The following is a 27,907-nucleotide window of genomic DNA, read 5'->3' as shown; positions in this document are numbered from 1 at the left end:
TTGGTATCAAAAATAGCTTTAGTTGCTGATATGGCTTTAAACTAAACAAACAAACAAACTTTTAGTATCAGAAGAACATGACTTACAGGGAGGCTACACCGGGCACGTAACTGAAGCGTTCCATTCGCACGCTACTGAAGTGTTCCACTGCACACTACACTTCTGTATTGTTTACAATTCTGTAATCAATTCTGTATATATTGTTTTATATATATATATATATATATATTTGTCTAAACATTCATCTATCTCTCACCCACTTGCATCCACAGTGCCTTTGCCCGGTATCCTAACGGTGTGGTGGTGCATTACTTCTGCTGCAAGGACCGCAGTGTGTGCCCCACAGAGCAATGATGTCCATGTTGCCTGGCAGGCAGGCACACCAGTGACACGGACGCACCACATCTCTGCCCCTCACAGAGACCCATGTGGACTTAAGAAGGATGCACAGATCTCACGAAAAACTGAAGCTTTTATAGTGACCCATTCATGTGTGGGTAAATGAAAATATGCCTGGACAACTGAAGGACATGGATCTCAAGCCTTTTGTTAGCCTTCCAGTGACCAGTGCTGGAATGAGCAGAGGGGGAGGGGGACTGGGCACAGAATTTTGTCTGAACTGGAAAGGTAAAGCAGGCAAGCCCAATTCTGACTTTTGAAGAGGGGAAATAGGTCTGCCAGATGCAGTGAGAACATTAACTCTGTGGAGCTTCTTGAAAAATCGACAGACCCAAAAGCACCCCCATCTGTCCTGTGTGTATGTATGCTCGGATGTTCTTAACTCTACATGTCTTGTTTTGCACATTAACACTGTCTGTCAAGCGCCGCAGCGTGTGTACCTTATAAACAACTGATCTTGTCCTCTCTGCCTGTTGTTCTTCTAGTCTGAGCCCCTATTAGCTCAGCTGATGGCCGACAGCATTCGCTTTGGACTCCGTGTTCTATTTGTATAGCTTTAGGTCTGGCTGTACTGAGCAGCGCCAAGCAGGAAACCTGACACCAGACAGCTTTATCTGCAACTACACAATAGAGACCGCGAGAGGCCCTTCAGAATGGCCCAGAGCTCAGAGCACTGCTGAGTACACCTCAGGCCCGACCCTGCCCTGCCGCTGTTGCTTACATTTCTTTCTTTCTTTTTTTTTTTTTGTTTTACTTTCTTACACACATTTTCCCCCATCTTTATCGAAGTATAGTTTGTTTGCATACACTTTCGTGTTCTACACAGCCTTTGCTGTGTTCAAGCAGAAACACTCACACTGCAAGCAGCTAAAGTAAACTCTACTGCACAACAGCATGGCACTTTAGGCCTGTGTGTAATATAACTTAATGGTTTTGTATTTATTTGTAACACAAGATCTAACACCACAAGGGGACAGAAGGTATTAGATAGAACTGATGATTAAGCAGGAATGTTTCGCCTGTAATGATTGGTTGGTTTGGGAAGGGGGGTGGGCCTCAGGGGGCACCAGACCACGGTACTGTCATCAGGAGATGTGGTTTGTCATACTAATCCTGTGATCAGTTGTTTAGCTTTGGTTGTCCATCTGCGTCCATCTGTTTTTTGTTTTTTTTGCCCTTCTCGATCTTGACTGTTACTTTTGTTTAACATGGTTTCGCAGACATGCAAAATTCCGCAATTTGTACAGAGATGGTCTCTGAGCGAAAAGATTGTATTTTTAAAACGAAGTTGTAAGCTGTGGCAATTGCTAATAAACTTGCATCATCTTTACACTTCATGAACGGTGTGTTTGAGATTCTCTTCTTGTTGTGAATATCAACCCGGGATGGACACATCTATCCATTTCACTGAGAATTATCAAGGTCCAACTTTACAGAGAAACACGAGTGAAAATAGAGAATCAAACAACCACCAGTGTATGAAAGTTATTTTCAGATTTTATTGTTATTTTTTTTTTTATTGTTATATTGTTTTTTTATAAATCTTATAAATTCCAGATTGCAATTCCAGATTGCAAAACATATTTTATATGATTTAATTTAAAGAAATCTCCCATTTGTGCACTTTATTAATGCATTTTTTATTAACCCATTTAATCTCAATGAGGTGTAAGAGTCGTGATGTTTGTCACTAGTGTGGTCCCTGTATGTGCATGAGTAGTTGAGTGCAAGAGCATATGATTCAAGGCTGTAATCATACTTTGAGGGGGACATGCCCCAGACACCACCACCCCACCACACATAAAATGTTAAGCTACAGTAGTATCACTCACTGTTGTCCAAAATAAACACTTGTTACCAACTGGAAAATGCTATGCTAAATGCTTAAATAACTGAGAGAAAGAGTGCAGAGGTGAGATGATCTGATTACAGAGAACTGCCGGGAAAACGCTGACTTGCCTTACACAGTAATCCACTACTGAGCCATTTTCACTGTATGTGAAAGTTGTAGAATACCATGGAATTATGAAATAAGATAAACTAAGATATATGACACATTTTAACATTAAGTTAGTTAGGGGTAAGAGGCATGGTGTTGATTGGTGTGGTCCCCTATGTGTGTGCGTGACTGAGCAGTTGAGTGCAAGAGCACATGACGTCTTGCCCTTCTTGGTACAGTCCCTTGAGTGCCATCTCTCCAGAGTTGATGCCCTAAGTGCTGTGGTGTATTAGCGGAGGGTTACATATCCTCTAATGGACTTTCACGCTACTCCGTGCCAGCCAGACTATCAAGGCCACAGCCAGCTCTCCACAAAAGTGTTTTCGTCACGGCTACTCCGTCTCCGATGTGACTTGGCCAGGGTTTGCTTCTCCAGCTTCTTGCCAATGTGACAGATATGCCCACCAAAGTGACTGGATGACTAGGTCTTCTCCTGAAATCAGTCATTGCATTAGAGACTCGAGACTTGCTCTACCGAAAGACCCTGACTTAAACCTGAGTTGATGTGCAATGTGATGAGAATGGATTACAAATGACTACATTTGTAAGAGTGCAAATTATCTCATCCATCCCCTCCCTTCCCTGTCTCCACAAGTGTATTGTTCTTGGAGGCGCTGTGTGAGTGAAATATGCTGAAGAGTGATAAACAAATGAATTAGGGCTGTTTTCTGTCAGCTGTGGGCAGATGTGGACGGGAAAGTTCTTTCCTGAGAGCTGGAAGAGAAATCAATGAAGGTTGGACTCTGTGGCATGACCTGTGCAGCCGTAACCTCTGGGGTATTTGGAGCTATACAAACACACTCAGCAGTGACACACACACACATTTTCTTGTTTCTTGTAGTGTGGTTATATAATTTTTCCTCCTTTGAGCCCTCGGATTCGTCTCCTCATAGGTCTGTAGAGCCCCCTCCCCCCCCCCCCCCCCGGTGTGACACAGAGATTGTATATCAGAACACTATCCTTTCAAATAAATTAGGCTGTCTATTTTAGCAACAAGAGATGCAGGCTGTTTCATGCCTTGGGTGCTTATAACTTTACTTTTACATTATACTTTTTTACATTCGTATGTGCTTGGTAGATGTCACCCTTTTAAGCAATTAGTGACTGTGATTGCATGCAGAAATGCATGCAGAAAGTACCTGTCGTATGTGGCACCTGCTGAACAACACCAACCTATTGGATCACTCCACTCAGTGATGTCAGGCCAACACGTATGGGACCTCTCCTTCCTATGCACTGAACTAGCCCATAACCCTGAATAATGCATCACAGTCAGTCGCTCAGACGGTATGATACTACAGTGTCTATAACCAGTTTATTAATAACCCTGTTCATTTCAGCCGCACTTCTTGTGTCAGGTCTGGAAAAACCATCCGCCCTCAGTGGTGGGGGCAAGGAGGGGTGAGTGTGCCAGCCATAATCTCACAATGACCCCTTTCTGTTCTGTTCACCCAGCCTCTTACATGTGCTCCCGTACTAGACGGCTTTAAGTCCCTCTCCAGACCCACCTCCTCCTCTACGTCCGAAAATATCTTATGGGGGTCCGTAGTCTGACCAGTCTGGGGATCTATACTTTATGTTTGCACACCTTAGAGATGTGCCACAAAAGACCAACAGGAGACCAAGGATGTTTGCTGGTTGAAGGCTGGACATTTCCACTGTTATCATAGTGGAATTCCTTAGTAGCATGGAATTCACTCTGTGTGTGTGTGTGTGTGTGTGTGTGTGTGTGTGTGTGTGTGTGTGTGTGTGTGTGAGAGAGAGAGAGAAAGAGAGAGAGAGAGAGAGAGAGAGAGGGAGAGAGGGAGAAAGAGAGAGAGAGAGAGCAACGATTCTGTGTGTTGACTGTGTGTGTCTTTGTTTCCCACGTTCTGGGAAATCACCATTTTGGCACAGATGTCTGAAATGCCAGCGGCGAGACTCTGGCGAGGTTAGCGGGGTGGAGTTCATCAGAGGAGGCTGCGCTCCGTCCGGCGGCCAGAAGGCGCACCGCGTCTGCGGAGAAACAGCAACAGTGTTGACATGAATGGCAGGCTGCTGTACATTGCGCGGCAGACTCCAGATGTTAATTCGTTCACAAATGCGCACTCTTTTTGTGTTTTTCCTGTTTCCCGTTCCCTGCGCTCTCATCTTCAAATCTCCCGTGAAACATCAAACCCTCACACAGACGCTCCTTTGTATTACTGTATTCTCTAGACGCAGACTGATGACAGTTCCTACTCACGGTCTGTATTTGCGCTAAACGCGAATCTGAAGCTTTGCTGAGAAGTCCTCCTTGATCTCTGTGTTGGGCAGCTCTTGGCTTCGGTTCATGCGCCACTTATGCTGGGAACGCCGAGCTCTAGGCTTACATGTATAATTGGATTTGGTGCACAAACAAAGTAGGCAGGCCAGAAACAGATATGCCACTCTAGAGAGAAATCCAACCACCTCAGTCAATTATTAATTGACATAGTGGTCCGAGGAAGTAGCATGTTAAAGCAATAAACCGTAACGTATTTAACGTCTATTTCTGTAAATCTAGATGAGGTGCAGTCTTGAGTAAAATATCATTAAAGACTGGATTAAGCCATCACCATTTTTTGTAATTGGGAAATGGGAGAAATCACTCTTCTTATTCTGCATGGTGCTCTCTTTCTATCTCTTTCTCTCTCTATCTCCCTCTCTCTCTCTCCCACCGCCAAGTTTTAATTTCACTGAGGGAAAGGCACTCTCAAATCTCGGATACTGTAGAGACAGCTGCATAGTATTAAACTAGTCTACATTGTAGGTGGGGTGCGAATGACCTCATCCGAAACCATAATCCCTGAGTGCAGCAAAATGTGAAAGCGTCCAAAACCAGGAAAGTGCATCCATAATGTGTCATGCGATGTATATGATTGTTTTGCTTGGCATGAAAAAATGCGGAATCTCACCGCTTTGGGCATCAGTCGCTGCTCATTTTGTAGCTGCATGACGTATGACCAATACGGAGACGACAACATAGTGAAACGTGTTGTTCCTTGGCAAATAGCCTATCAACAGATGAAGACTGAATGGTATATGTCCAAAATGCCCACATCTACAGCTTAAACCTAAACGATAAAAGCGAAAATGTTTGACCCTGCACTGACAATGATGCGCGCATTACATTGACCAGGAAAATCTCACGGCGCTAGGACCGGGCTTTTCTGAGTGCGGAAAATTCTATAGGGATCTCCGTTCCATCAGAGGAGCTTGCAGCCAGAGAAGCTGACAGCCGCTGCGCAGAGCATCACAGGGCAGCGAGCACACACTGCCCACAACACAGACGAACCTGAACCACCAGGGCACAAGTCCGGAGCCCTCCATATGGGCTCACAATGCGCAGGATTCGGGCCAACGCCATCGCTATTCTGACCGTCGCTTGGATCCTGGGCACATTTTATTACCTGTGGCAGGACAATAAACCACGTTCATCCGCCTCTTCGGCGTCGCAGCCGCGGGCTGCAGGCGTTAAATCGCATGGACAAAAAGGGTCTGTTGGACGCGTGGAAATACATCGCGAGGACCGGACCATTCCACTTATAGTAAGTGAAGCGCAGATGAAATTGTCCGGTTATTTACTAAGCTGAGAAGACGCGAACAGTGGTGAGCTGCAGGAGAGTGTGTGCTGCATGTTGATGCGCCAGTATTCCGTGTTTGGACGGACGCAAAAAGCTGAAGCTTCTTTTACACACGAACAGCACGGCCATCGTAGCCTGCCTGGGCAAAACATAGCCGTATAAATTGGCACCAACACAATGAGATGTCACATTTGACGTAGTGTACTTGCTGCTGTTTGTTCTCTGTCCTCCTAGCTGCAAAATAACTGCTAAGACTGAAATCCATGTTGGCTTTTACGTGGCCCTTGTAAGAGGCTTTCCCTTAAGACCGGTGCAGGTGGTAGCTGCGCGCGTGCTTTCCCTTTTCTTAAGGCGTTTGTTTGAATCGTGTTGGGCCATTAAGGTAGCTAGTGCTTGTGGATATGAATTTGAATAAACTACGAAAACATGATAAGAAGAAAATCTATATTTTTACAGTGACATTCATAGGTCGCTATATTTAAGCAACATTAATGTTTAACGCGCGCCTGCAGCCAAGCGAACTTTGGGCAGATTGCGCGCCTGCTCTGTCATTCTTACTAAATATTTACTGTTAAAACACCTTCCTATGGAGACCTAGACCTCATATAGTCTGCAGATATTGTGATTATATAGGCCTATAGTATAATGTGTCGTTAGTGCGTGATCGAAAATAATTTGTTCTGGTTCGTAGTTGAATCGTAGTAGAGTAGCCTAACTTATACCTTCAGTATTGAGTCATGTAGCATTTGGCAACTAATGACACAAGGTAAACTAAACCTGGTGGCACGCTCGGGTTCTTTATGTGTCACCATTTTGGCATTTAAAGGGGTTATGTGTTTGATGAGGGGACGGCTTTTTATTCCTGATTGACAACTTTACTCAGTCTATAAAATATGTTTATTCCGCTAATAATGGGTAGAACAAAGACGTAAAACACAGAGTGTGGATGGAATGTGTTTCAGAGACGCAACATTCTCCGTTCCTGGTATTTTACAAGTCTAGTAGGCATTGAATGGCGACAGCTGTGAGAAAGGACGCTGGCGGATATCAATCCTCGGGAACGAATTTGGTTGGATCTTCGTCTGACATTTAAGACGCCAAATTCTTGACATGGATGGAATTATTTAAAACCTATCGAAAGCTTTAATATGCATAATTATATATTTGTGAGGTTGCATCATCAATGGGTGTTTAATAGGCCTTGGTGGTCTGGAAATGTGTGATGCTAGTGTAAGCAAACCGTAGCCTATCTGACTTCTAGGGTACCGACACACATTCGCTTCGTAGGCTACATGGCTTCCTGCCTGTCATTCTATAGTTTCAGAGATGGAAATAATGATAATGGGTATATCCTACTTGTCTGTGTTATAATGTTCAGAATGATTGAATATAGGCTAAGCTCCATCAGAACATTGTTTCCTAGAGTTAGGCCTCCATTGCCCTGTGCCATATGTCGGCAGTGTTCAACTGCCCAGTTGAGCTTAGTGAAAATCAGCATCCTTGTGCCACGTTACAAAGCTCCATGGTAACAGTGCAGTGTGCTCCAAAACCTCTGGAGTATGTCATCATGACTAATGGTCGCTATGTGACAAAGAAAATCCACTGACTTGACCATGCTTTTTCTGTTTACAGCAGGCCAGCCTTAGAACATAAACCATTACACTTAAACTTCCTTGATGGAATGATGAGAGGTAGTTGCATAGATGTTGGTTTTTGGATAATTTTGTATCTTTAGTAAGCCTTTTCACTCCTTGTTTGCTACAGCTTTGATTGTTTAGAGATGCATTCTTGGTTAAGGAGTGGGATAAGCAAATAGCATGTCTCACTCTGTGAAGTGCCTGGCTGTGCACCATGTGACCCTGGTGCAAGTGCTGTCTCAGGCCAGCATGGCCCCAAGTTTAATAAGAGACATGTTCACAAGAGCCAAACATGCGAGGTAACCTAAGACGCCCTGTTGCTGTCTCACTGCACGCTTTGATATGTGATAAGCTTTTAAGGCCTGGCACGCTGTACCTTCACGCACGCAGACCTTCTTGAAATGTTTGGTTTTCGTAAAAACCCTTGTTATTATAATATTGTCAGATAGTTTTATTAAGATTGGATGTTGTAAAAGTACCAACTCTTCTCCAGTCTAAGCTGATAAACATTTCAGTCATTGAAGATTCTACTTAGAACCAGAACTTAAAACCTTTCTTGCTTGCTTTCTCTGTCTCTGTTTCTTTCTTTGTCAGACAGTCACATGGTGTAAAGCTTTGTAATCCAATGAGTTGTAACCACGGTGAATAACGTAATTCTTAAATAGTCTCACATAGCATTGCAGTGATAACTTTGTATTTCTGAAGAATGTACTGTCTGCATTGTTATTATTTAATGAGTTAAGTTTGTTAGATAATCTAGGTCTTCTCCCTCGCCCTTTGTTCCTAGTAGGATCTTTCTATGAAACTTCAGAAACTGGGGGCTTCTGAAAGTCAGATCAGCTATGAAAGTCTCCCATGATTCCTGTCTAATTTTAGATGTAATTTCACATCCCGACATCTCCAATATATGTGTGCGCTAAAGCTAGAAAAGTACCTTTGGGGATGAAGTACACTGCTGTGTTTGGCATATCCTGCCCTAGTATCGAAGGGCTTTTATTTTAAGACTTCTATTTTTGTATGTTAAGATCTGGAGATGTATGCCTGCAGTTTATTGTCAATTGCTTTTAATTCTCAACATATGTAGGCACATGGTAGACCTTGAGTGATGTACATCTCATACTCTATCTCTAAAACATACAAGGAAGAGTTGTACATTTGTCGAAAAGCCTCCAGAAATGACGGAAGCTCCTTGAATTCTGAAGGAAATACAAGTGTCTGCTTCCATCAACGTGCCTTTATTTCAATACCATGTTTATCCGAGGTGCATTGAGACCTGGTCTGACCGAGGAAAATAGCTACGATCTGACGAATTTGATTTGAAAACAACCTCTTAGAGCAGGGCCTCAATATATTACATGGGCGAGACAGGGTTGTAGAGTTACATTTTTTAATCACACAGTATCAATAAAGTAAATCAAAGCACAACTGAAATATGTTACATATAACTCATATCCATTTAAGATGCATTTAAAAGATCACATTTTTTCATATTAATCTTGTTAAGTTTAACATTATATTTCAAAGGAAAAGTGGGTTTCGCAGGAAATTCTGTCTTGTGGTCTTCAGGCTTCCAAAAACATGTAGCAACATTCAACACGAAACATATAGCAGTGTAAAATGCAAAGTATTTCACTCTGGCTGTGAGAGGGCTTTCTCCACAGAAATGAAAGTGAGGTCATACCATCTGAAAAACTGGTCGTGCGCTAAACCATTCCCCTGACAGCCAATTAATAACATTTCACTGAGGAATGCCACCCCCACCCCCCTTTTTTCCTTCACTCTTATTCGTTCCCTTCACCCCCCTCTTTTTCGCTTCTCTTTTTCTCATGGTCTCAGTGTTGTCTTTTGAAGATTTCCCAGTTAGCCACCTGTTTTCCTACATCCATGCCTATAGTTTGGAGAGGTGTCCGTCCTCTTAAGTGTTTTCATTGTGTTTGCTGTCAGCCGTATCCAGATGTTTCCTACAAGTTCAAATCTCATGCATGTCCCTGTTCAGACTCATCAGCTTCTTATACCTTAGCAACCCTCTTAATCTGGCCCGCTTTGATCAAAACAGAGGTCACCCAGCCATCCATACAGTAAAAGCTTAAGTGAGCTTCTTACTGCTGGTTACAAGTGGACCAGGACTCCAATAATAAGCAATTACACTGATAGAAAACATGGATTATGACTGAGCAGGCCTGAGCTCCCAGAGCACTATTGGTGATGAGGGAGTAATCTGATACATGGCCTTTCTGTTGTCCAGAGGGGACCAAGCTCAGGCTCATGTTGGCTAAGGGTCTGAGTACTGACTGATGTCCCTATGCTCAGTCCTGGAGGATGTTGCAAATTATGTGTAATAGCAGTGCTCTTGTTTTGTTTTTGCAGATGTCTAGAGGCTGAAGAGTATTGTTTGCATTATACAATTTTTCTTTTTAAAAAATGTTATAATATAACAGTTTTCAACATTTAGTATTCTTATTGAACTAAATAAGAGTTGATAAGAGATACTCCATGTTAAAGTAATCAAAAATAATGCTGCAATTTTATCATACTTTGAATTGAATTTCTAATTCAATTGTGCCACTGGTGGCTAGGCTGCTTAAATGTGTATCATTTACATTCCATCTCCAGGTTACACTGTGTAAAGATAAACTTGGGAAGAAATACTCTGAATAAAATGTGCATGGTTATTCAAGTGGCCAATCTGGCTTGAGATAAATATTGCCAATTTAACCTTTATGTACAAAACATAGTATGACATTGTAAATAAAAAGGGGGTAGAATGCATTTATCTTACTTATTTTACTTACACTGTTTTTTTTTTCAATTGCTCAGCATTATGCAACAAGAACAGTTATTTTTATTTTATTATTTTGCCATGACTTCATTTCAGTACAATTGAATTACTTTAATTAGAGACAGCAGAACAAGATGGTGGTCATGCCACTCAGTGCTACCACTGTGTCCCTGTAGGTCACTCATGCACCTCACGGGGAGCTGCAGAACCAGCTGGTGGGCAGCTTTGATGAGAAGGCCTACCTGTCCAGCAAGCAGCTGAAGCCTGGGGAGGACGCCTACAGGGAGCATGCCTTCAACCTGCAGGAGAGCGACCGACTGGGCAGCGAGAGGGCCATCAGAGACACTCGCCACTACAGGTAACCCAACACCACCCCTCCACACGCGCGCGTACACACACACACACACACACACACACACACACACACACACACACACACACACACACACACACACACACACACACACACACACACACATACATACACACACACACACACACACACACACACACACACACACACACACACACACACACACACACACACACACACACACACACACACACACACACACACACATATACTTCTTAATAAACCTTAATAAACCTTAATAAACCTTAAACCTATAGAGATGCCCCCTTCACACACACACCCTACAGTTCTTAAAAGTTTTAAATAGCATGCATTGTAAGTAGGGCAGCAGCTTGTTGGAAAAGGCAGTGCTTGAATGGCTTTGTCTCTTTTAGGTGCGCTTCGGTGAGTTTTGATCCAGACCTGCCCCCCACCAGCATAATCATCACTTTCCACAATGAGGCCCGGTCCACTCTTCTGCGCACCATTAAAAGGTGATTAGACTGCACCTGTCAGGTGCTCGGGGAGCTTGCTGTTAAAAAAAGTCTCTCTCTCTCTGTCTCAGTCACTCTCTCTTTCTCTCTCTCTCACACACACACACACACACACACACACACACACACACTCTTGTCTAATGGTTTTCTCTCTGTCTCCGTCCATGTGACAGTGTGTTGATGAGGAGTCCTCCTTCTCTGATTCAGGAGATTATCCTGGTGGATGACTTCAGCTCTGACCGTAAGCATGTCCTTCATCTTCTTTTTTTTTTTTTGTGGCTTTCGTGGCGCGTCTCCTAAGAAACATCTCAACACAGAGCACACAGAGCTGTTTACTGAGAGCAGGCTACTGCAATGGAGTCTGCTGGAGATGGCCATTTGTATAATCAAGACAAACGAGAGTAAACAGGAGTAAGATAAAAAAAAATCTTACATAGCTGACGTCATACTAAACCAAAATGCATCCTGGAATAGTGCCCGCTAGAGAAAATGAGAACCTCATGTCCATATGTGACCACCGTTGCCAAGAGAGATGCAAATGGCCTCATGGTCCGCCAACGCCAGCGACTCCGCCGCAGCGATGGCGTGCAGCTAAGCTTCCCATTACAAACGACTCCGTAATGCTGAAATGAGGGAAAAGGTGAAATAATATCCTCTGTATTACAGTGTAATGTTGGGGCGGCGGGGAGGTGGGAGTGTTTAGATGACAGGCGTTTTCCCCTGAACAGGAGCCAGGTTACTGCTGTGAGATCATGCAGCCCCTCCACACACGCCACACACTGCTCTTCTCATCGCCACCACATGCGCCTTATGTTAGTGGCAATATGTCACACACACACACACACACACACACACACACACACACACACACACACACACACACACACACACACACACACACATATATTCTCACACACACATACTCACTCACACACATACTGACTCACACACACACACACACACACACTTACACACTTACACACTTACACACTCACACACTCACACACACACTTACATCCTCACACACTCACGCACACTCACATTCTCTCACACACACATACACACACACACTTGCAAACATGCATTCTCTATTATGCACTTATGCAACACATATAACTCCACACTGCCTCTCACTATAGCTTACACACACACACACACACACACACACACACACACACACACACACACACACACACACACAGAAAGACACTGGAGGATGTATTGAAAGCTTTACTCTGCACTTTGACCCTGTTACTCTATGTACTCTCCGTTTCTTCTCTATTATTGATGATACCACGTCCATGGAGCCTCAGCAGATGGCCTGGCAACGCATGTGCTGTTGATCGACCGAGATTAGATCATAACCGATTAAGCAACTAATATTTATTTTCCTCCACAATATGCTAATAGAGCCCACGCAGAGATTATTCACACACACACAGAAATGCAAAGCAGATGCTGAGAGCGATTTCTCATCTAAAGCTGCAAACGGATGCCGGCATACACCAAAAGCATCTGTGCAGCCATTACATCATGCTGAATCCTGAGAAGACCGAGCGTGTTCTCCTCCGGTCCCTCCCATGTGATCAGGCCTTCAGCATGGGCAAAGTGCACTTCCTGGTGTGTGCCTAGTCCTAAGTGTGCAGTAAAAGGAAAGGATAACCGGAGCACATAGATGTTTGTTGCTTGTTTTTTTTTTTTTTGAACGGTGTAGCAAAAGACTAACGTTTAGATAAAGGTTATATCTTGGCTTGACTCTGGACTCTGCTGAAGATGTTACCTACATTGAAACGTTAGTCTTTTGCTGCACTGTTCAAAAATAAAAATAAGCAATGTTAACATCTGCATGCTCCGGTGTGATCACCTTCTTTTACTGCACGACCCGTCCTCTCTGGTGAAGCACTGGACTGTAATCAGAAATGCGGCGGAATTGCCATTTTTATTGTGGGATGTCGCGTGTCATAGAGCTTCAGGTTGACGACTGAGTGCAGCTAGTTTGATTGGGCCTTGATGAGCTTAGAGGCACCAGGGTTGATGAGAGGGCAGGAATTGAAGTGGTTGGACTGAAGGGATTCACTGCAGCCCCTAGATCCTGTTAATGCTAGTCTTAATCAAGATTTTCATCATGATCTTCGCCCTTCACACAACAGACCACATGAGCTTACACATGCGTTCCCATAGCGCCTCACCTGTCAGCACAAAGCTGTTGTACACACGCACACACAGACTTCATCTTCTTCTTTTAGGATATATGTCACATCTGGTTTGTGTGTGTGCGTAGAGCTGTGTGCTTTGTGTATGTGTTTATTTGAGAGTGTGACTTTTGTTTCCATGGTAATCCAGAGTGAGCTCTCCAGCCCCACCCCCCACTAACCTCCCACACCATCTGTCTCTCTCTCTCTCTATTACTCTCTTACACACACACACACACATACACACACACACACACACACACGCACACACGCACGCACGCACGCACGCACACACACAGTGCACACACACACACACACACTCTCACACAGACACATACTCACTTAAACCTATAGATGTCTTATCCATCACCCAAGTACAGATATCTTTCTCCCTTTCACTCTCGCTCTCTCTTTCCATCTCCCTCTCTCTGCCTTGCGTTGTGGATTAGTCGTCTCGTCTGCGCTGATGTGGCTCTGTTGGCAACGCTCTGGTGAGGTCGTGTCACTATGGGCCAAATCCATCTGATCTGCGCAGTCAGGGACCAGCATGATCAAACTACTGTTAAGCCCAAGCCTCCCGTCGCCTCAGCTAGAGTCATGTCTCTAGCGCTTAGGAAGATGCCAGTGCGCTTGGAGATAACGTCAAAGCAGAGAGAGAAAGAGAGAGAGAGTGACAGAGAGAGAGAGAGAGAGAGAGAGTTTTGCAATGCTTTTGCTACAGCAAGATTTGTCCATCAGTCAAACTGAAATAACAGTTGGGTAACAGTTGGGTCATCAGTCAGTCAAATCAGATAGGGTTGTTGCATGGGTCCTAACACCAAGGCCTGTGAAATATCTCTTTGCAAATCAGATAAGGTTGTTGCATGGGTCCTAAAACCAAGGCCTGTGAAATATCTCTGTGCAAATCTTCTGTCTATATCTTTTTCAGACCTTGAAATTCTTTCATTTGAAGCTTGAAAAACACATGCCATGTTTGGGCATTAATATCTTGACAAATACATAGCCTCTCCAAATTTTGTAGGGTGGAAGACCAACTCATAATAAGCATGTGTAAACAATTTAAAGTCTGTACTAAATGTCTCTAAATGTTTCTTTCGAAAGGGCCCTAGATTTTGGAAAAATGTGCATTAAGTGTGATATTGAGGGTATTAAAAAACAGGGTTTTTCATTTGGTATCAGTCGCTATTTCCTCTTCAAATACATCAGCTTATGAATGTTTTCTCACAATTTGAAGTCTCCAAAACAAATGGCCATGACAATAATAAGGATAAAACAAGGCGTGTTTGTATTTTTGTGTCATTTTCGATATATATGGCATCCTTTTCATTTTTACGGTATTAGGAATTTTTTATTCTTTTTGTAATATGAGAAATAAAATATAGCCATTCCATTCAATGAAATTCAAGTGTCTATCAGAGTCAATGCCTTGTGAAAGGAGTAAAATGCTATGCCGTGTTTCACATGAGGGGACGCTAAAATCTGTTGGTTTTTGTTCATGTTTATTTTGGTGTTCCCAAAACACCTGTAACTACATGCATTTATTCTGTGAATGGGACTTGGTACAATATTGGTACTTTACACACTAAATGTCCATATACTTAGCTATTTCCACATAGATTTTCATGGTCCTACTAGCCAACCTACATATTATTTCAGTTGCATGAAAATGACACAAAATACAAACACGCCTTGTTTTATCCTTATTATTGTCATGGCCATTTGTTTCAGAGACTTCACATTTTGGGACAACATTAACAAAGGATTATATTTCTAGAGAAAATACTGATTGATGGCAGGCGTGTTTCAATAAAAGAGGTTTGAGACTCTCAATATCACTTTTTTTAATGTTTTTTTTTTCTGAAACTGGGGACTTCTATAAAACCAATGAGAGTGTGGTACAAACCGTTAATGGTTGAATCTTACTGAGAGCATGTTTGTTTTTCATTCTACAATGTTTCGTCAGGCTAGGAATAGTATTTTTTAAGATATAAATGTCCAAACATGGCCTCCAAGATAAGGCCTTTTAGAGAGTGTAAACAATCAAGGGCAAAAATACTATGAAAACAATAGAATTGAACAAAAATATTTTACAGGTTTTAGTTATGGAACCTAAGCATTGTGTAGACAAACTTTGAGGAAGTCGGTGCTGCAACCATTTTCCTGGATTTTGTCTGATTTGACACAGAATGACCCAGTTGCAAGAGTCATGGCCGGAATCGTTAGCCAACACAAAAAGCAGTGTGTGTGGGCAAGAGGCCATTTCAGACCCATCCAAATGCCAATGAGTACGGAGTGTGTGTGTGTGTGTGTGTGTGTGTGTGTGTCTGTGTGTGTGTGTGTGTGTGTGTGTGTGTGTGTGTGTCTGTGTGCGCATGTATGTGTGTGGTCTGTATATGTGTGTATGTGTGTGCGCATGTGTGTGTGCGTGTGTGTGTGTGGTCTGTATGTGTGTGTGTGTGTGTGTGTGTGTGTGTGTGCGCGCATGTGCGCAGGCACGTGTGTGTTCTATCTGTAATCAGGTGTCTCCTGTCTCATTAGCGGAGGACTGCCAGCTGCTCTCTCAGATCCCCAAAGTGCGCTGCCTGCGGAACGGACGCCGAGAGGGTGAGTGAGCGAGAGTGAGACGTGAGACGTGAGAGTGAGACGTGAGAGTGAGACGTGAGAGTGAGACAGTGAGACACTCACCTCATCCACTCATGCAGGAGTAAAACGACAACGACGGAGATCAGAGAGAAGATTGTCAGATGGAACAGACATACTTTAAAGTCTTGTTGTTAAAGTATTGTTATAACAATGTATGAAAACAAATGGGAAATATTAATATATTATTATATTAATTAATATTATATTATAATATTAAAGGGTAATGTGAATTTGTACATTCCTTTCAACATAGACTTAATGTTGTTGCCTGATTTTCTCATACACAGTGTTGAGACTGTTGTCATTTGAGATCATCATCTCAGTTATGGTGACGAATTGATGTGTCTACAGGGCTGATTCGTTCGCGTGTGCGAGGAGCCAATGCTGCCTCGGCCACAATCCTGACCTTTCTGGACAGCCACTGTGAGGTCAACGCGGACTGGCTGCAGCCCCTCATCCAGAGGGTCAAGGAGGTGAGATGAGTCCCGCAGTCACGTCTCTGCACGACCACATGTCACCACAGTCCAACAACACAACATCCACTGACATTTTGTCCACTGTCCACTGCATCCTGTTGTTGTGAACACATCAGAGAATGCGGGACTGTGGTTTTTTGTTGGTCGCCGAGTTCAGGCTGGCCAGCGTTGCGCTGTCACACCCAGCCACCCACACACAAATATTTGTGCATGGTCTCCCAGACAAGAACACATTTCTGTTGCATGGGTTCACACAGCCACACACTTCAACACACACACCCACGCCCAGAAACCCAGATAAGCAGCTAATTGTCAAATAGCGCACACACACATTTATACTCGCACACACACACATACACACACCAGCACACACAAATAAACATACATTCACTGTAGGTCAGGCACACACCCACTCACAGTCTGACTTTATGAGCTCCTGATACTTGTTTCTTCACTTTTCTCCATGGGGAGTTAAGCCTTGAGTAGTTTTGGAACACACACACACACACACACACACACACACACACACACACACACACACACACACACACACACACACACACACACACACACACACACACACACACACACACACGCACAGACACACAGCTGCTCCCCCCGCTCACAGCTAACCACATCCCTCACTAGGCCTTTTCCCTGATCCCTCCTTCTATTGTCTTCCAGCTGATTCATTTCTCTCCCAGTCTTCCCCACAACACCCAGGGAACTCCCATCCCTCAATTAAACTCCCATTCGGCAGATGGGACCCATAACAGCAGTCACTCTTAATAACAGAGTCAGCAGGCTTGATTAAGACAAGCACAAATGAGAGTGTTAACGAACAGTGACCTGACTCCTGGAGCTGGAGGCTGATCCTTTCAGGTCACATATTTCTTTAGGCTGGGACTAATTTGGTGTTGTCACACAGTTACATGTGTCATTCTTTTGTCCATGTTGAAGATGCCTCTTGGTTTGAGTGGAGGGGGAAATGTAAACTGCAGGTTTCCCCTGGGTTTTGTTTAGTTGCCCATGGAGACGATTGTGAATTTGCTGAGAGTGACTCATTCTTCTTTTTCAACACATCTGTGGTAACCTTAGATTCCCTTTCACAACATGATGTGTGTGTGTGTCTTTGTGTGTGTGTGCGTGTGTGCGCGCGCGTGCACGCATGTTCTGACCTCTGTTATGTTGTGCTCCATGTTCCAGGTTTGGTAACACAGCCTCAGCCTCCTGGGCATGGCCCCATTAACCTGTCTATTTCCACCAATCACTACTCCTATGAAGTGGGCTTAGATGCACTGCCATTAAACCCATTAGATTCCCCTAACTACCAGATATGTCCGTCCCCTCCTTTATCTTTTTAGAGGTCGCCGGGTTTCTCTCTTTCTCTCTCTCTTTCGCTCTCTCTCTCTCTCTTTCTCTCTCTGTCACTCTCTCTTTCTCTCTCTCTCTTTCTCCCTCTTTCTCTCTCTGTCACTCTGTGTGTGTGAGATCTTTAATTAGAAATTAAGTGCCTCCATGTTCTCTTCCCAATCCGAGTTGCGTATTAATAAGATCCATGAGGAGCTTATTTGTGAAAGCTGTGAGAGATTATTCCCAGAGTGCTTTTGGCTCAGCGCAGCTTTATCCGGGGCGCTCCCCCACAACACTGATGCACAGAGCAGAGTTCAGCAGGCGTTCAGACCCCCGCCAAACAACGGCTCCACACTAACTAGAAACATGCTTTGATGGCAGTACTGTAAAACTCCCTGTCTGTCCAATACACTGTCCACTACACATACACACACACACACACACACACACACACACGCACAATCCTGGAGTGACTCGCACACACACTCTCACCAAAAGAGACACACACTTCAACAAACTCTTCTGCTCTGTCCACTGCCATCTGGCACACACACATACACACAGTTACACTCACACAGAGAGAAAGGAACAGAGAGAGAGAGAGAGAGAGAGAGAGAGAGAGAGAGAGAGACTTATCAAATTTATACAACGTTCATTTTGTTTATACAACTCATATTACTTTGAAGAAACTCAGTTTTACCTCAGTATCCCTCTCTGTGCGCGTGTGGGATGTTTATGCGGAGAGACAGTTTAGTATGTTATGGAATACATGCGTGACACAGTTTGCTTATGTTTGCTCGTTGGGAAAAGGTTTCCGATGTCAGAATGAGCTCATCCTTTGGCTTCATCTGTAGATACTTGCTTCCATCCTGCACTTTCGAGGTTCTCCAAGCAGAGTGGCCACAGTGACATAAGAACTGAACTAGAGGCACAAACTGTGGTTTGGAAGAGTGGTGGAGTGGCGTTAAGGCCTCCCGTTTTTGTCTCTTCCTCCAGGACCACACGAGGGTCGTCAGCCCCATCATTGATGTCATCAGTCTGGACAACTTTGCATACCTGGCAGCCTCTGCTGACCTGCGGGGAGGTGAGTGAGTTTGTGTGTGTGGGGGGGGGGGGGAGTGGGTATGCCCAGATGGGGGCAGTAACAGCTGTCACATTCACCTGAGAGAGCTGACATGACACACTGCTTGGGTAAATCAGACTTGACAGTGACTGACAAGCTAAGCCCGTCCACAATCTACTCCAGACATAGCCTCTGGGTTGTATTCATTTTTGAATCTGATTGTGAATATCTCTCTGTCTGTTTTGGTCTGTCTCTCTATCCTATTTCCTCGTTTAACCCACTCTGTGTCTCTCAGGGTTTGACTGGAGTTTGCACTTTAAGTGGGAGCAGATCCCCATTGAACAGAAGATGGCCAGGAATGACCCCACTCAGCCAATCAAGTGAGTACTTCCTTGAAATGTGACTGTGTTGTGCGATTCCTCAGTGCAGTTCCATTTCCCATCTTTCAGCTGTGCTCAGCGACTCCAAGTGTGTGAGGCTGATGTATTAGTCCTTTAAGTCCGCTCTTGGAAACTACTGGCTCAGAATATGGAATGGTTTCATAATAGAGTTGGGGTAATACTGCATCAAAATAAATGAATAAATCTGTCTCAAACTGCTGTCACCACCACAGAATTAATGTGTTTACAAGCCCCAATGAAGCAAGTCGTTTATTTAACTCTTTTTTTCCACTACTGTATCTTAAAGTGTCAAATAACTAATTCCATGCTTCTCCTCCAGAACTCCAGTCATTGCTGGAGGAATCTTTGTGATGGACAAAAGCTGGTTCAACCACCTGGGCCAGTATGACACACACATGGACATCTGGGGAGGAGAGAACTTTGGTAAATTTATCACCCCACCCCCCCCCCCCCCAAACACACACACACACACACACACACACACACACACACACACTGCCCCCCTTTCGGAACATTTGTAGCTTACTCCGTTTTTATCCATGCATAATACGTTGCTGTCACCTGGCCCAGCCGAACTGATTTGCCCTTCAAAGACCCAAACCACAACCATCCGTTGGTGCACTCTATCAACTAAAACACATCTGACATCAGCGCACCCCTCAGGTCCAAAGCATCCACACTAAGGAACCTGTGCCCTCCTACAGGGTTGCTGCACCAGCCGTGTCATCCAGCTGTTGCAGATCAAAGCATCCCAACAACAAAGAAAGGAAAATCAATGGCAGCTCAGAGCCTCTTTTCTTTTGTGTTGCTCTGTCTTTGAGGATGGGGGCTTCAGTGTGTAGCAATGTGAAAGCTCTTTCTGCCGATTTGTCCTCCATTTTAACCAGCGTGTTTGAAACTCTCCTGCTAAACCCATGTAATCTGTAGCTTGTGTGATTTGTGTGAGCATGAAACGAGAGGTTATCCAAAGCCCCCTCTTGCTCACCACTAAGTTACATTTTACTAGGGTTGGGATAATAAATAACAGACTCAGGAAATGTACCTATATCCATCTCTGTGTGTGTGTGAGAGAGAGAGAGAGAGAGGAAAGAAAGAGAGAGAGAGAGAGAGAGAGCGAGAGAGAAAGAGAGAGAGAGAGAGAGTTGATCTGATCCAGAGTCGAGGCAGAGGTCTGTGATTCCTGCTTTAAACTACTGAATTTGACATGTCTCATCATGATGTCAATAGCAATCACATACCCGTCTCACACACATAGTGCATACTGCACCTGTTTTCAACTGGCCATTCAAACAATTCAATACCCTTCACCACATTAAAGCAGATCACAGAATAAACAGTACTTCATAGTCCACATTTGATCTACCTGATGTTAATAAATTGCCCCTGCATTTCCAATCTGCCCTCCTCTCCCCAGAGCTGTCCTTCCGTGTGTGGATGTGTGGGGGCAGTCTGGAGATCCTGCCATGCAGTCGAGTGGGCCATGTCTTCAGGAAGCGCCACCCCTATGACTTCCCAGAAGGCAACGCTCTGACATATATCAAGTGAGTGGCATCTGTAGGCCAGATGACCTGCGCCTGTAGGGGACCCCTGTCACTCTCTCTTTCTTTCTTTTTCTTTCTTTCTTTCTTTCTTTCTTTCTTTCTTTCTTTCTTTCTTTCTTCTGTCTGTCTGTCTTTCTTTCTGTCTCTTCTTCTCTATCCCTCTGTTCATGTCCCTCTTGCCTACTATCAGTATGCCCTTTCTCTCTGTCATTCCATCTGACTCTGTCTCTCTGTCCTTTTAAGGGTGTGATTGAATGAGTGCATTATTACCAAAGCCATATATTGTTATTCTATATATTATAGAGACATACATAGTATTGTAACATGTCAGTGTCCCTACCTCTCTTGCTCTCACAGGAACACGCGCCGGGCAGCGGAGGTGTGGATGGACGAGTATAAGCAGTACTACTACGCCGCTCGGCCGTCCGCTCAGGGCAAGGCCTTTGGGAGGTCAGTGCGCTTTCTCTTTGCCTCGTACTGGCTGACTCAGTGTGGTCATTCCTCTTCCATGAAAGTCTGCCTTACATCTGTTCTCACCGTCATTACTGAGTGAGCTCAGCGTGGAGGATGTAATTAGACACAATGGAGGCATTCCTATGCACCTCTGTCTCTCTCCCTCTTTCTCTCTCTCTTTCTCTCTCTCGATTCAGTTCAAAGGTGATTTATTGGCATTACAAAGAGTTAGACAATAGTATTGCCAAAGTAATTATCAGATGTGTGTGTGTGTGTGTGTGTGTGTGTGTGTGTGTGTGCATGCGTGTGTCTCTGTCTCCCTCTCTCTATCTTATGTAATGATGATCTCTTTTACACCCCCCCCCCCCCCCCCGCAGCATCACAGAACGGGTGGAGCTGCGCCACAAGTTAAACTGCAACTCGTTCCGCTGGTACCTGGAGAACGTCTATCCTGAGCTCAGGTGGGTGAGAGGCCATCGGCTGGGCCACAGACAAGTGAAAGACAGACAGGGCAGACTGACTGTGTAATGAGAAACTGTCTGTGTGTGTGTGTGTGTGTGTGTGTGTGTGTGTGTGTGTGTGTGTTCTGTGAGGAAACTGTCTGTTCCCCATCCATTAGCTGTTTGTCACTTTTTATTAGGCCTCTCACTGCTTCTATGACAACCAGAAACGTCATTAGATAGATGGCGATGGCATTGCGAAGCGGGAGCAGACATTATGTGCTTGTTAGTGTTAAAGTGTTTGTTTGTGTGTGTGCATTCTGCAGAGCCCATCTGGAAGATCTCAGTGTGGCTCTCTGGCTAATTTCCAAATGCTTTCTCCCCTGCTATGTGCCTGTGTCTGTGTGTATTTGCGTTGTTTACCTGTGTGTACGTGTGTGTGTGTGTCTGTGTGTGTGTGTGTGTGTATGTTTATGTGTACATGTGTATGCGTGTGTGTGTGTGTGTGTGTGTTTATGTGTGCATGTGTATGTGTGTGTGTGTGTGTTTATGTGTACATGTGTGTTTGTGTGTGTGTGTATGTGTGTGTGTGTGATTAGGATCCCTGAGCAAGAGGCTGTGTACAGTCTGCTGAAGCAAGGTGGTCAGTGTCTGGAGACCCACGGGACAGACAGCTTGGGCCTGGCCGAGTGTAAGAGCAACAGCGCCAGCAGAGTGCAGGCACAGGTCAGTTACACTGTCCAGAGCCAAGCCTTCCCCCTCAGTCACACCGCACAGAGAGCCAGGCCTCTATACTCAGTCACACCACACAGAGAGCCAGGCCTTCCTCTTCAATCACACCGCACAGAGCCAGGCTTCCCTCCTTGGGCTCACACTGCATTTCTATGCCAAAAACAGAAAATCGGCCACATTTCCTCCTCCCTTGGGATGACTAGTGATTTAAGAATGTAACTTTTACAAGAGCCATTTGTTTTTAAATTACTTTTAGCAGTATGACTATATATGAAATTTGATAAGAACTGGCTGATATTGTTTTTCGATATCTCTTTTCCAATATGAACTTGTGCAACAGCTATAACCCTACACTTATAAATTGAAATGATTAGTTGTGAAACAACTGTAAAATGATTGTAAAAGGATCAAAATCATGTCAAAAGTGTAAAAACAAACAAAAGAAATTCTACAGTTCTACAATTGGATACAAAAGATAAGAACAGACGATATTAAGCAAGCTGCATCCTTGCGGCCCGTTTGACTTATCGATGCGCTGACAGTCTAATCTTTGCGGCATTTGGGTTGGAGAGTTGTGGGCCGGCCTTAACTCATTCTCTTCTGGTTGTTTCCAATCCCACTCGCAGAGATGGATACTCTCTGAGCCTCAAATACGGCAGCTGGACCTTTGTCTCGCCATCAGCGCCTTCACGCCGGGGTCAAAGGTCAAGATGGAGGCCTGCAACTCCAAGGAACCCAGACAGGTAATCATTGCCAAACGTGGTTTGCATACCTTTTGGGGGCAGGGTGTTACACAGATCTCAGTGGGATGGCCCCTAACCTGCCCAGAGCTCCTATAACTGGCACCTGGTAGTCCACTAGCAACAGCACAGCACAGCACCACGGGTCAAGGATATTTACGATGATGACAACCGTCTGAATAAATCCAACACGTGTCCTGGACCCTGTCCTCGTCCATGTCGGGGCGTCGAACGTGTGGAAAGTTTTCAAGGAGTGACAGACAAGTGTTCCAGAGATGAGAGACATCACGCTGCCCTGGAGATGCACAGATCTCTGACGAGGGGGTCGTCTATACCCAAACTGACACCCTATCCCATATGTGGAACCCCCCCCAGAGCATCCAACTCATCCCTCTCCTCTCCCCCTTCTTGTAACACTTATCTCATCCGTCATTGCTATGACTGAGCTCCCCACTGCATTTGGGTCAGCAGCAGGGATGATTTACGTCTTTTGGGTGGGGACTCCTAACCCAAACCATGTGTTGGTGTGCGTATGTTTGCGTGTGTGTGTATGTGTATACATCTGTGGGTTTGTTCATGCGTGTATGTGTGTGTTTGTACAGTGTGTGTGTGTGTGTGTGTGTATGTGTGTGTTCGTATTTGTGTGTTTGTGTGTGTGTGTGTGTGTGTGTGTGTGTGTGTGTGTGTGTGTGTGTGTATGTGTGTGTTCGTATGTGTGTGTTTGTGTTTGTGTGTGTGTGTGTGTGTGTGTGTGTGTGTGTGTGTGTGTCTGTATTAGTGCCCAGCGCTGACTCGGTTCTCCTGGCCTGTGGGCCCCGGAGATGAGCAGGGGATCAGGGCTCAGTCTGAGGCCTGACCAGGCATCTAAAGTAGAGGAAATTTTTTGTGCAGCGGCCGTGGTCTGGTCCATTACCCTCCATTGTGTTGCTTGTAAAGTTACAAGCTCCAGATGGTGTCTGCCATAATGTATGGTCATTACACAACACAGCCTACATATCTCAAATAGCTGGAACAGAATCTGTAATTCAATCCCATTAGGTCGTGCTAATGTGTGAAAAAGCTTATGTGAAGTGAAATGCTGTTGGTTGACAAACTGGAATAATTCCTCACGCATGTACTCAATTCCTCTTCTATGAATTGAGCTCTATGTTGCAGATATACTCACTCACATACTCATATTTATGCAGACTCTTTCAGACATTCACATCCAGACTGGCACAGACGCAACTGTAGCGTATTTTCATCATGCACATATGCATTCCTTTCACACTAACATAAACACTTATCGAAACAGCCCAGCCGAGGAAAACTATTGTTACTCTCCCCACACACACCTCCTGTTTTACCATGTGGTTCCACTCAGTCCAGCTTTAGTCTCTCAGATTGTTTTTATGTGTGTGTCTGTGTGTGTGTGTGTGTGTGTGTGTGTGTGTGTGTGTGTGTGTTTTGTTCTGAAGTTCATCTTATTAATTTATCATTTTCTACAGGCCAGGGTCTGTTCCTCTCTCCTTGCCAACTGATTTATGAACCATCGATTTATAGTCAGTCTCGGCTCCTCCTCAAAAAGCCCCCACAGTTCCATTTAAAAATGCCGCAAGTGTTTCCATTTGTGTCCAGAGGGAGTGCTTCTACTTGGATTGCTATATTTATATATAAATGGCCAAAGTTTACTCTCTCATGCAACATTTTGGCAGTATCAGTTCACAAATTAAGATCATATATAGCACTTTTCTAGACACTCAGGGCCAGATGTACTAACGCTTTTGCGCCCACTTCAGGCGTATTTGTTTCGCAACGTGCGTCTAAAATCATGGCAAGGTATGTACAAACAGGCTGCACTGAGGTAAAAGCGCAGACTGCCTGTTGCGGGAGCTGGCAAAATGGCAAATTGCGCTTTTCTGTGTCATGCATAATCATTAATGGGAGGGTCAAGGGGAAAGTGGGAGTTTGCTGTAAAGAGATGGGAGGGGAAGCGTAAAGAGCGCCTAATTATGTATTCTGCGGTATGTACAAAAACTGCCCGTGAAAGCGCATGTCTATTCTGCACCTAACTATCTCCGCCTTGTAAAAGCAGGTGTTAATCCAAATTGTGGTCAATAAGAGAACCTTTCAAAGACCACAAAATCGCTATTTAGTGCACCAGTTTTGCGTCTTTGTACTATATCAAAAGCAATTAACTTTTGTTGGCCTTTCGAATGCCTTACTTTCACTTTCACGTCATCCACTTAAACTTTCCTACTTGCTAGATTTGACCAATCTTCCATAGCCTACGTGCACAAGTAGTTTGAGTAGAACTAGCCTACTGATCTTCATTATCTCACTGCTTGTTGACATCTTATCATGTATTGTATTATTTCATGATTGCTTTGTCGTATTGTATTATTTCATGAACGTTTGATTCTTTCAATGTTGTCATCAGTTAACTTCATTCAACTGCCCTTGTATGTAGGCTATACCATTCAGTTGTGGACGTTCGTAAATTGCGGTAGGGGGCGGAGAAAGGCGCAGATTACTTGAAAGTTTGATAAATACCACGTATCACAGTGTTCGCTATCTACGGTTTGTCCATGGCGCTGATAACGCTACGTTCGCAAATGTACGTACATCTGGCCCTCAAAGCTTCACAGTGAATGGGGAACCTCACTAAGCACCACCAATAGACACAGCTAGCAGTCAGACAGTGTGCTTGTGTGGAAGGGTAAACGCAGTGTGGCAGTGTGGAAGGCTAAACGCAGCAGAGTGAGGCAGCATGCCCTCGACTGGTCGAGCATATCTGCTGTCTGTCTGGCCTGTCAGAGTGAGCCTGTGTGTTAGCTGCCTGATTACTGTAATCCTGAGGCCTGAGTCAGACTCCTGCTGCTCCATTACTGCATCTAACTCAAACCTGCTGCTGGGCCGCCGTGCCAAGACCAAAGGCCCACGCCGGCCGGCTGGCGCCAGACACCGTGCCGTTGGCCTGAACTCGCTCACCTTTCTCACCCCACGCCAGATGGGCCCTTGTTGCTCAGGTGTCATGAGATGGGCAGAGGAACCGCCACTCCCTGTGTCTTGACAGCTGCTCCCATCATAGCAGCAGCCACTCAGAAGTGACACATGCGGCGCCCGTCGGACACGCGCACACATGGTCCACATGTGCTCGGGGAGCGGGGGCCATCTTGTTGCACATCTGGCGTTTTATGTCACCAATAAAAAAATTAGCAGTGAAGATGTGTCGTTTTTAAAGGTATCCGAATATGACAGAGTGTTCCTGATGTTTAACAGTGAGCTCTGTTTATCGCTTCTCTCTATTCACCTGTGCAGAAGTGGAGGCCTAAAGGCACGGCCCTGCAGCACATGGTCAGCGGTCTCTGCCTGGACAGCCAGCCCCCAGCCGGTCCACCAGTCATCACCCAGTGTCACCCCCAGCTGGCCAGCCAATCGTGGGAGCCCCAGCTCATCACCTGACCTTCGGAGAGAGTTGATGAAGAGGAGGACGCAGTTCTGGGTGGACAAAGCCAGATGGATTGACTGGGCGCTGGGACTCCAGGGGTTGAGGAGCGTGTCTTCACACTGTAGTGGACGGGAGATGCTGCTGTCTTAGTAGTAGAGGACTTCATTTTTGTCCAAAGGTTAATGCCATTGTGTTTGGTCCAAGGGGTGTTTTGTGACATTTCTTTCTGTGGTCAGTAAGATTGATGATATTGGAGATGGATAGGCAGATTCAGGGAGAGAGAGAGAGATGGGGGGGAAGGAGAGAGAGGGAGAGAGAGAGAGGGCAAGATTTATTGCACCTTTTACCCTCTTAAACAGCTCATATCTATATTCTCTTATTCTCATGGCCGATGTGGTTCTCGTTGATTAACTTAAAATCCATGGAAGTTATTGACTGTTCATCGTTTTAATGGCTGTCTTGACTCTGAGTTTCACAGTGCATTCCTCAAAGTGATGTTGTATATATTGTAGAAAGCTCCAGCCATAATCTTTTTTTAAGTCTTTAATTTCAAAATATAAAATATTTGTAGGCAGGATGAGGATGCTCATAAATTCTTAGGCTGTTTTTAGAGCCAAGAGAAACATTACAGTTGCTGTCAGGGCTGACGGTCATTAAGTTTGGCTCATTGTAATTCCAAATAGATCAGATGAGACATGGAAGGAGGGGGGGGGGGGGCACAATTTAATAAAGCACTGGAGCGTTTCATGCAAAATGGACTGACCTGCAGACAGTTTATGGGATGAGTGCTATACAATGCACAGCATCTGACATTTATTTTGCATGGCCTCCAAAACCAAAACACATTCAGCTGGAGGTAAATGATGCAGTGAGCCCAAAGAATGTTTTATTGCTATTTTTGTGTTTTTAAATTCTTTTTGTAAATACTTGAGGCTTGAATAAGCTTTGTTTTGAAATATCTGACCATTCATGTCATTTGAAAAAACGAATAAAAAATGGCAACCAACTAAATCTGTGATGTGTCTTTCGCCTACTAATTCAATATAGTCATGCAGAAACAATGCCACACACATCACCACATTCTGCAATGCTCTGTAGACTGAATTTAAATGGAAGAGGGGAAATTACATGTGTATTAGATTGCCCAGTTAATTAATGAATGATAAAACACCAAGAAAGGTATTTGGAAAACAGCCCAA

The 27,907-nt window shown here is 44.5% G+C and overlaps 2 protein-coding genes across 3 annotated transcripts in view; both read left to right on the top strand.

Moving 5' to 3' along the window:
• vps39 (VPS39 subunit of HOPS complex) overlaps nt 1-1,734 on the top strand; it is a 45,063-nt gene extending 43,329 nt beyond the window's left edge. For both annotated transcript variants that reach the window (XM_076299460.1, XM_076299459.1), the window contains exon 24: nt 273-1,734. In XM_076299460.1, coding sequence (XP_076155575.1) covers nt 273-354 — 82 coding nt within the window. In that variant the 3' untranslated portion in view covers nt 355-1,734. The remainder of the gene's footprint in view (nt 1-272) is intronic.
• A 3,603-nt stretch (nt 1,735-5,337) lies between these two features.
• Nucleotides 5,338-27,677, top strand: galnt16 (UDP-N-acetyl-alpha-D-galactosamine:polypeptide N-acetylgalactosaminyltransferase 16). The gene is made up of 15 exons (XM_076299458.1): nt 5,338-5,946; nt 10,575-10,756; nt 11,146-11,244; nt 11,418-11,485; nt 15,975-16,040; nt 16,431-16,552; nt 18,905-18,992; nt 19,267-19,351; nt 19,692-19,795; nt 20,787-20,913; nt 21,271-21,363; nt 21,744-21,827; nt 22,406-22,532; nt 23,165-23,281; nt 26,579-27,677. The coding sequence occupies exons 1-15, from the start codon at nt 5,740-5,742 to the stop codon at nt 26,720-26,722; spliced, it is 1,713 nt and encodes a 570-aa protein (XP_076155573.1). The 5' UTR covers nt 5,338-5,739; the 3' UTR covers nt 26,723-27,677.
• Nucleotides 27,678-27,907: the final 230 nt, after the last annotated feature.

The sequence above is a fragment of the Alosa pseudoharengus genome, unplaced genomic scaffold (assembly GCF_046254945.1).
Source record: "Alosa pseudoharengus isolate Yale_2024_CS ecotype anadromous, Long Island Sound unplaced genomic scaffold, YU_APseudo_1.1 YU_APseudo_1.1_scf_22, whole genome shotgun sequence".
NCBI lineage: Eukaryota > Metazoa > Chordata > Actinopteri > Clupeiformes > Clupeidae > Alosa > Alosa pseudoharengus.
This window is presented reverse-complemented; position numbering and strand designations above follow the sequence as displayed.

Bases quoted from the DNA above. Each gene is read 5' to 3' on its own strand.
- galnt16 (XM_076299458.1), top strand. From the start codon at position 5,740: ATGCGCAGGATTCGGGCCAACGCCATCGCTATTCTGACCGTCGCTTGG. The intron at 19,796-20,786 runs GTAAATTTATCA...TCCTCTCCCCAG, and splicing joins CTGGGGAGGAGAGAACTTTG to AGCTGTCCTTCCGTGTGTGG. The intron at 22,533-23,164 runs GTCAGTTACACT...TCCCACTCGCAG, and splicing joins CCAGCAGAGTGCAGGCACAG to AGATGGATACTCTCTGAGCC.